General features: G+C 36.0%; 1 protein-coding gene across 1 annotated transcript; it reads right to left on the reverse strand.

Moving 5' to 3' along the window:
- Positions 1-965: 965 nt before the first annotated feature.
- On the reverse strand, positions 966-2425 carry LOC134816995 (zinc finger protein 771-like). The gene has a single exon (XM_063826054.1). It carries the CDS (start codon positions 2387-2389, stop codon positions 1271-1273), a length of 1119 nt encoding a protein of 372 aa, XP_063682124.1. The 5' UTR covers positions 2390-2425; the 3' UTR covers positions 966-1270.
- Between the last annotated feature and the right edge of the window lie 7978 nt (positions 2426-10403).

Below are 10403 nucleotides of genomic sequence, written 5' to 3' on the forward strand. Positions count from 1 at the left end.
AGCGCTCGATCGATACGATTTATAATCACACAAACTGCAAGAATAAGGTTTCTCTCCGGTGTGTGTCCGTTTGTGAATAGCAAGATCGCTCGATCGACTTGATTTATAATCACACAGACTGCAAGAATAAGGTTTTTCTCCGGTGTGTGTTTGTTTATGACGAGCAAGAGCGCTCGAATGATTCGCTTTATAATCACACAAACTGCAAGAATAAGGTTTCTCTCCGGTGTGTGTCCGTTTGTGATTAGCAAGATCGCTCGATCGACTTGATTTATAATCACACAGACTGCAAGAATAAGGTTTTTCTCCGGTGTGTGTTTGTTTCTGTTTTTTCGACTTATGTTTAGTCCCAGACGGAGTGGTTTCTGCAATACATAGAGTTTCAGCCTGAATACCACAGTCAGACTCGGTAGGTATAGGAACGGAAGAAGAATTTCTTTTCGCAGGTCTTACGTTCGATGGTATTAGCGCAAGATTACAGTTATCACACTGAAGTTCTTTATAGTCCAAAGGTTCAGCTTCAGCCAGGATATCACGGAAAATCCTAACATCCTCCATCTTCACAACTTCACCTACTTGGTTGAGGTGTTCTAAACCAGCTTCAAACTGATTACACAGCACGGCTTCAGCTTTCATAAGTTTGTTATTTTCGTCGTTTTCTTCACATTTACAAGTGCATGCTAATGATGACCAGGTTGAAGTAGGGTTAACTGGTTGAACGTCTATCATCTCCTCTTTGATATCAACCCCCTCAAACTTTTCTCTTTTTTTAAGTGACATTCCTGATAGAAATTTTGTATTAACGTTCTTTACGTCTTTAGCAAGAAGAATAAAAATAACAGGATTATGTATAATAATTATCAAATTGTAACTACTCAATCATCAAATTATTAAATAAAATATATGATCGAGTATAATAGAGCCACAAATTTTATTTAGCAATTAACCAAAAATAAAGTACACTCTAAAGTTTGTAATATCGTTCAAATATTTTGTTGGATAACTAACAAGATTTTGGAAGTTATAAAAATTCTGTCCCGAGTAAATCTATCAAAAATGCTATATTATATAATGTTTAAATGTATTAACTAGCGAAATTCTCCTTCCTAAATTTGTTGGATTAAATTATTGTTCAGATGAGGAAATATATGGCTAGAATTTATGTGGTTTAATAAATCTTCCTTGGATTTACGATTACAGTCACAGTACTCGCAGCCATATAGCCCACTATGAATCAATATAATATGCCTTTTTAAAGATCCAGCCGTCTTCACTTTAATGTCGCAGACAGTACAGCACAGTAAGGTTTATCTCCAGTGTGTGTACGTTTGTGAGCTGTAATATTGCTCAATTGATTTGATTTATAATCACACAAACTGCAAGAATAAGGTTTCTCTCCTGAGTGTGCCCGTTTATGACGAGCAAGAGTGCTCGAATGACTCGTTTTATAATCACACAAACTGCAAGAATAAGGTTTCTCTCCGGTGTGTGTCCGTTCATGAGAAGCAAGATGGCTCGATTGATTTGATTTATAATCACACAAACTGCAAGAATAAGGTTTTTCTCCGGTGTGTGTCCGTTTATGACGAGCAAGATCTCTCGATCGATACGATTTATAATCACACAATCTGCAAGAATAAGGTTTATCTCCTGTGTGTGTCCGTTCGTGAGAAGCAAGATGGCTCGATTGATTAAATTTATAATCGCACAAACTGCAAGAATAAGGTTTTTCTCCGGTGTGTGTCCGTTTGTGAGTAGCAAGAGCACCCGATTGACTCGATTTATAATCACACAGACTGCAAGAATAAGGTTTCTCTCCTGTGTGTGTCCGTTTGTGACGAGCAAGAGCGCCCGATCGACTCGATTTATAATCACACAGACTGCAAGAATAATGTTTTTCTCCGGTATGAGTTTGTTTCTGTTTTTTCAACTTATGTTCAGTCCCAGATGGAGTGGTCTCTGCAATAGATAGAGTTTCAGCCTGAATACCACAGTCAGACTCGGTAGGTATAGGAACGGAAGAAGAATTTCTTTTTGCAGGTCTTACGTTGAATACGTTCGTTGGTGTTACTGTTAGCGCAAGATTACAGTTATCACACTGAAGTTCTTTATAGTCCAAAGGTTCAGCTTTAGCCAGGATATCACGGAAAATCCTATCATCCTCCATCTTCACAACTTCACCTACTTGGTTGAGGTGTTCTAAACCAGCTTCAAACTGATTACACAGCACGGCTTCAGCTTTCATAAGTTTGTTATTTTCGTCGTTTTCTATACATTTACAAGTGCATGCTAATGATGACCGGGTTGAAGTAGGGTTAACTGGTTGAACGTCTATCATCTCCTCTTTGATATCAACCCCCTCAAACTTTTCTCTTTTTTTAAGTGACATTCCTGATAGAAATTTTGTATTAACGTTCTTTACGTCTTTAGCAAGAAGAATAAAAATAACAGGATTATGTATAATAATTATCAAATTGTAACTACTCAATCATCAAATTATTAAATAAAATATATGATCGAGTATAATAGAGCCACAAATTTTATTTAGCAATTAACCAAAAATAGAGTACACTCTAAAGTTTGTAATATCGTTCAAATATTTTGTTGGATAACTAACAAGATTTTGGAAGTTATAAAAATTCTGTCCCGAGTAAATCTATCAAAAATGCTATATTATATAATGTTTAAATGTATTAACTAGCGAAATTCTCCTTCCTAAATTTGTTGGATTAAATTATTGTTCAGATGAGGAAATATATGGCTAGAATTTATGTGGTTTAATAAATCTTCCTTGGATTTAGGTTACAGTCACAGTACTTGCAGCCATACAGCCCACTATGAATCAATATAATATGCCTTTTTAAAGATCCAGCCGTCTTCACTTTAATGTCGCAGACAGTACAGCACAGTAAGGTTTATCTCCAGTGTGTGTACGTTTGTGAGCTGTAATATTGCTCAATTGCTTTGATTTATAATCACACATACTGCAAGAATAAGGTTTCTCTCCTGAGTGTGCCCGTTTATGACGAGCAAGAGTGCTCGAATGACTCGTTTTATAATCACACAAACTGCAAGAATAAGGTTTCTCTCCGGTGTGTGTCCGTTCGTGAGAAGCAAGATGGCTCGATTGATTTGATTTATAATCACACAAACTGCAAGAATAAGGTTTTTCTCCGGTGTGTGTCCGTTTATGACGAGCAAGATCTCTCGATCGATACGATTTATAATCACACAATCTGCAAGAATAAGGTTTATCTCCTGTGTGTGTCCGTTCGTGAGAAGCAAGATGGCTCGATTGATTAAATTTATAATCGCACAAACTGCAAGAATAAGGTTTTTCTCCGGTGTGTGTCCGTTTGTGAGTAGCAAGATCTCTCGATCGATACGATTTATAATCACACAATCTGCAAGAATAAGGTTTATCTCCTGTGTGTGTCCGTTCGTGAGAAGCAAGATGGCTCGATTGATTAAATTTATAATCGCACAAACTGCAAGAATAAGGTTTTTCTCCGGTGTGTGTCCGTTTATTACGAGCAAGAGCGCTCGATTGACTCGCTTTATAATCACACAGACTGCAAGAATAAGGTTTTTCTCCGGTGTGTGTTTGTTTATGACGAGCAAGAGCGCTCGAATGATTCGCTTTATAATCACACAAACTGCAAGAATAAGGTTTCTCTCCGGTGTGTGTCCGTTTGTGATTAGCAAGATCGCTCGATCGACTTGATTTATAATCACACAGACTGCAAGAATAAGGTTTTTCTCCGGTGTGTGTTTGTTTGTGTTTTTTCGACTTATGTTTAGTCCCAGACGGAGTGGTTTCTGCAATACATAGAGTTTCAGCCTGAATACCACAGTCAGACTCGGTAGGTATAGGAACGGAGGAAGAATTTCTTTTCGCAGGTCTTACATTCGATGGTGTTAGCGCAAGATTACAGTTATCACACTGAAGTTCTTTATAGTCCAAAGGTTCAGCTTTAGCCAGGATGTCACGGAAAATCCTAACATCCTCCATCTTCACAACTTCACCTACTTGGTTGAGGTGTTTTAAACCAGCTTCAAACTGATTACATAGAACGGCTTCAGCTTTCATAAGTTTGTTATTTTCGTCGTTTTCTATACATTTACAAGTGCATGCTAATGATGACCGGGTTGAAATAGGGTTAACTGGTTGGGCGTCTGTCATCTCCTCTTTGATATCAACACCCTCATACATTTCTGTTTCTTTAAGTGACATTCCTGATAGAAATTTGTGTATTAAAGTTCTTTACGTCTTTAGCAAGCAGAATTAAAAACAACAGGATTATGTATAATAATTATCAATTTGTAACTACTCAATCGTCAAATTATTATATAAAATATATAATGGAGCCACAAATTAAATTTAGCAATTAACCAAAAATTTGCAATATCGTTCAAATATTTTGTTGGATAACTGAAAATTTTTTGGAAGATATCAAAATTCTGTCCCGAGTAAATCTATCAAACATGCTATATAATTATATAATGTTTAAATGTATTAACTAGCGAAGTTCTCCTTCCTGAACTTTTTGGATTAAACTATACTTATAGTTCAGATGAGGTAATATATGGCTAGATCTTATGTGGTTCAATAAATCGTCCTTGGATTTACGATTACAGTCACAGTACTCGCAGCCATACACTTAGGCTTATCTTGCCTACACATTTAAAAAAAAAAAACGAAATTCCTTGCGCACCGCGTACTAAAATTACTTGGATTTCTACCGCTTTGATAAATGACTACATGAAGATGGGGAGTTAATATTGTTGATTTATATAATATAGATTATTTATTCTTTAGTGTAGATTAACTTTATTTTTATATATTTTACCAAGTGTGAAGGATCAACCATACGTTATTGATATTTTTGAAATATTTAATGATACATTGATATAATAATAAATGATTGTAATATTTTTATTGAGGCACATGCCACCCCATCGCGGGTTTACTACTACAGCCCACTATGAATCAACATAATAAGCCTTTTTAAAGATCCAGCCGTCTTCACTTTAATGTCGCAGACAGTACAGCACAGTAAGGTTTATCTCCAGTGTGTGTCCGTTTGTGAGCAGTAATATTGCTCAATTGATTTGATTTATAATTACACAAACTGCAAGAATAAGGTTTCTCTCCTGAGTGTGTCCGTTTATGACGAGCAAGAGTGCTCGAATGACTCGTTTTATAATCACACAAACTGCAAGAATAAGGTTTTTCCCCGGTGTGTGTCCGTTTATGACCAGCAAGATCGCTCGATTGATTTGATTTATAATCGCAAAAAGTGCAAGAATAAGGTTTCTCTCAGGTGTGTGTCCGTTTGTGACGAGCAAGAGCGCCCGATCGACTCGATTTATAATCACACAGACTGCAAGAATAATGATTTTCTCCGGTATGAGTTCGTTTCTGTTTTTTCAACTTATGTTCAGTCCCAGATGGAGTGGTTTCTGCAATAGATAGAGTTTCAGCCTGAATACCACAGTCAGACTCTGTAAGTATAGGAACGGAAGAAGAATTTCTTTTTGCAGGTCTTACGTTGAATACGTTCGTTGGTGTTACTGTTAGCGCAAGATTACAGTTATCACACTGAAGTTCTTTATAGTCCAAAGGTTCAGCTTTAGCCAGGATGTCACGGAAAATCCTAACATCCTCCATCTTCACAACTTCACCTACTTGGTTGAGGTGTTTTAAACCAGCTTCAAACTGATTACATAGCACGGCTTCAGCTTTCATAAGTTTGTTATTTTCGTCGTTTTCTTCACATTTACAAGTGCATGCTAATGATGACCAGGTTGAAGTAGGGTTAACTGGTTGGGCGTCTGTCATCTCCTTTTTGATATCAACCCCCTCAAACTTTTCTGTTTTTTCAATTGACATTCCTGATAGAAATTTTTGTACTAACGTTCTTTACGTCTTAATTAGCAAGCAAAATTAAAAATAACAGGATTATGTATTATAATTTGTAACTACTCAGTCTCAATCATCAAATTATTAAATAAAATATATAATCGAGCCACAAATTTTATTAAGCATTTAACCAAAAATAGAGTACACTCTTAAGTTTGCAATATAGTTCAAATATTTTGTTGGATAACTGACAAGACTTTGGAAGATATCAAAATTCTGTCCCGAGTAAATCTATCAAACATGCTATATTATATAATGTTTTAATGTATTAACTAGCGAAGTTCTCCTTCCTGAACTTTTTGGATTAAACTATTGTTCAGATGAGGTAATATATGGCTAGATCTTATGTGGTTCAATAAATCGTCCTTGGATTTAGGATTACAGTCACAGTACTCGCAGCCATACAGCCCACTATGAATCAACATAATATGCCTTTTTAAAGATCCAGCCGTCTTCACTTTAATGTCGCAGACAGAACAGCACAGTAAGGTTTATCTCCAGTGTGTTTACGTTTGTGAGCTGTAATATTGCTCAATTGATTTGATTTATAATCACACAAACTGCAAGAATAAGTTTTCTCTCCTGAGTGTGTCAGTTCATGACGAGCAAGATTGTTCGATTTATTTGATTTATAATCACAAAAACTGCAAGAATAAGGTTTTTCCCCGGTGTGTGTCCGTTTGTGAGTAGTAAGATCGCTCGAATGACTCGTTTTATAATCACACAAACTGCAAGAATAAGGTTTTTCCCCGGTGTGTGTCCGTTTATGACCAGCAAGATCGCTCGATTGATTTGATTAATAATCACAAAAACTGCAAGAATAAGGTTTTTCCCCGGTGTGTGTCCGTTTGTGACTAGCAAGATCGCTCGATCGATTCGCTTTATAATCGCAAAAAGTGCAAGAATAAGGTTTCTCTCAGGTGTGTGTCCGTTTGTGACGAGCAAGAGCGCCCGATCGACTCGATTTATAATCACACAGACTGCAAGAATAATGTTTTTCTCCGGTATGAGTTCGTTTCTGTTTTTTCAACTTATGTTCAGTCCCAGATGGAGTGGTTTCTGCAATAGATAGAGTTTCAGCCTGAATACCACAGTCAGACTCTGTAAGTATAGGAACGGAAGAAGAATTTCTTTTTGCAGGTCTTACGTTGAATACGTTCGTTGGTGTTACTGTTAGCGCAAGATTACAGTTATCACACTGAAGTTCTTTATAGTCCAAAGGTTCAGCTTTAGCCAGGATATCACGGAAAATCCTATCATCCTCCATCTTCACAACTTCACCTACTTGGTTGAGGTGTTTTAAACCAGCTTCAAACTGATTACACAGCACGGCTTCAGCTTTCATAAGTTTGTTATTTTCGTCGTTTTCTATACATTTACAAGTGCATGCTAATGATGACCAGGTTGAAGTAGGGTTAACTGGTTGGGCGTCTGTCATCTCCTCTTTGATATCAACCCCATCAAACTTTTCTCTTTTTTCAAGTGACATTCCTGATAGAAATTTGTGTATTAACGTTCTTTACGTCTTTAGCAAGCAGAATCAAAAATAACATGATTATGTATTATAATTATTAATTTGTTACTATTCAATCATCAAATTATTAAATAAAATATATAATCGAGCCACAAATTTTATTAAGCAATTAACCAAAAATACAGTACACTGCTTGCAATATCGTTCAAATATATTGTTGGATAACTGACAAGATTTTGGAAGATATCAAAATTCTGTCCCGAGTAAATCTATCAAACATGCTATATTATAAAATGTTTTAATGTATTAACTAGCGAAGTTCTCCTTCCTAAATTTTTTGGATTAAACTATAGTTCAGATGACGTATTATATGGCTAGATCTTATGTGGTTCAATAAATCGTCCTTGGATTTAGGATTACAGTCACAGTACTCGCAGCCATACAGCCCACTATGAATCAACATAATATGCCTTTTTAAAGATCCAGCCGTCTTCACTTTAATGTCGCAGACAGAACAGCACAGTAAGGTTTATCTCCAGTGTGTTTACGTTTGTGAGCTGTAATATTGCTCAATTGATTTGATTTATAATCACACAAACTGCAAGAATAAGTTTTCTCTCCTGAGTGTGTCAGTTCATGACGAGCAAGATTGTTCGATTTATTTGATTTATAATCACAAAAACTGCAAGAATAAGGTTTTTCCCCGGTGTGTGTCCGTTTGTGAGTAGTAAGATCGCTCGAATGACTCGTTTTATAATCACACAAACTGCAAGAATAAGGTTTTTCCCCGGTGTGTGTCCGTTTATGACCAGCAAGATCGCTCGATTGATTTGATTTATAATCGCAAAAAGTGCAAGAATAAGGTTTCTCTCAGGTGTGTGTCCGTTTGTGACGAGCAAGAGCGCCCGATCGACTCGATTTATAATCACACAGACTGCAAGAATAATGTTTTTCTCCGGTATGAGTTCGTTTCTGTTTTTTCAACTTATGTTCAGTCCCAGATGGAGTGGTTTCTGCAATAGATAGAGTTTCAGCCTGAATACCACAGTCAGACTCGGTAGGTATAGGAACGGAAGAAGAATTTCTTTTTGCAGGTCTTACGTTCGACGGTGTTAGCGCAAGATTACAGTTATCACACTGAAGTTCTTTATAGTCCAAAGGTTCAGCTTTAGCCAGGACATCCTCCATCTTCACAACTTCACCTACTTGGTTGAAGTGTTCTAAACCAGCTTCAAACTGATTACACAGCACGGCTTCAGCTTTCATAAGTTTGTTATTTTCGTCGTTTTCTATACATTTACAAGTGCATGCTAATGATGACCAGGTTGAAGTAGGGTTAACTGGTTGGGCGTCTGTCATCTCCTCTTTGATATCAACCCCCTCAAACTTTTCTCTTTTTTCAAGTGACATTCCTGATAGAAATTTGTGTATTAAAGTTCTTTACGTCTTTAGCAAGCAGAATCAAAAATAACAGGATTATGTATTATAATTATTAATTTGTTACTACTCAATCATCAAATTATTAAATAAAATATATAATCAAGCCACAAATTTTATTAAGCATTTAACCAAAAATAGAGTACACTCTAAAGTTTGCAATATCGTTCAAATATTTTGTCGGATAACTGACAAGATTTTGGAAGATATCAAAATTCTGTCCCGAGTAAATCTATCAAACATGCAATATTATATAATGTTTTAATGTATTAACTAGCGAAGTTCTCCTTCCTGAACTTTTTGGATTAAACTATACAGATACTTATAGTTCAGATGAGGTAATATATGGCTACCTTACTCGGGATTATTATGACCGGGATAAAGTGGCGGGTTTAGGGTAATTTCGCCATATTTTTCTCGAACCACATTTTCACCGGTCGTTAATAAACCCGCCGTCTCAGCTTTTAGGGTTCCCAAGGGGGTATGGGTGCTCATATTTTAATCGTTGTCTTATATTCACTAAAGAAGACTATTGGGACACTTGTTGTAGGTTTTTCGACTTCATTTGGCTAAAATTGCAAAAAATTCACCTTTTTGCCCAATTCTTGTCATATATCCCTATTGTCAAAGTTGATTTAAATAGGCAAATTTTTAATTTCTTAGGTATTGACTATCTCTACATAATGAAATAGGACTCAAAGTAAAAGTAACAGTTAAATTAAAACTTGAATTAATTAAAACTGTCAATAACATGAATCAGTTTCATCAGTCATTTATTCATAATTCTAAACAATGTGAACGATGCATTCTTTCGAAGATTTTCTACAAATTGAGTCATAATGGTTATTTGATACACGTAAACATTTAATGCTAATTCAAAACAACGAGTCATTATTTCTGTGTACTTTCAACAATTATTGATAATTCGAATTGTTTCACAAGTTTTAGCAATGCGAAAATTTCTAGCGAAAATTTCTAAACTTGCTTATCTCTAATAAGGAAATTTACATCTGAGACAAAATTTTTGAATCTAAAATTGAAAGGTTGCACACCGGTAAAATGGCGACCGGGAAAATGTGGTGGGTTTTGAGCAATTTCGCCATATTTTTCCCGGACCATATTTTAACCGGTCGTTAATAAACCCGTCGTAATAATCCCGAGTAAGGTAGATCTTATGTGGTTCAATAAATCGTCCTTGGATTTAGGATCACAGTCACAGTACTCGCAGCCATATAGCCCACTATGAATCAACATAATATGCCTTTTTAAAGATCCAGCCGTCTTCACTTTAATGTCGCAGACAGTACAGCACAGTAAGGTTTATCTCCAGTGTGTGTCCGTTTGTGAGCTGTAATATTGCTCAATTGATTTGATTTATAATCACACAAACTGCAAGAATAAGGTTTCTCTCCTGAGTGTGTCCGTTTATGACGAGCAAGAGTGCTCGAATGACTCGTTTTATAGTAGTAGTAGTAGTAAATCTTTCAAAGTACGAAATATCTCTTTAAAAGAGCATCCTAGGCACCTTATAGATATCAAAACGCATAAAAAAGAAAACAAAAAACATCA

The sequence above is a fragment of the Bolinopsis microptera genome, chromosome 6 (assembly GCF_026151205.1).
Source record: "Bolinopsis microptera isolate Bmic1 chromosome 6, MBARI_Bmic_1.0, whole genome shotgun sequence".
Classification (NCBI taxonomy): domain Eukaryota; kingdom Metazoa; phylum Ctenophora; class Tentaculata; order Lobata; family Bolinopsidae; genus Bolinopsis; species Bolinopsis microptera.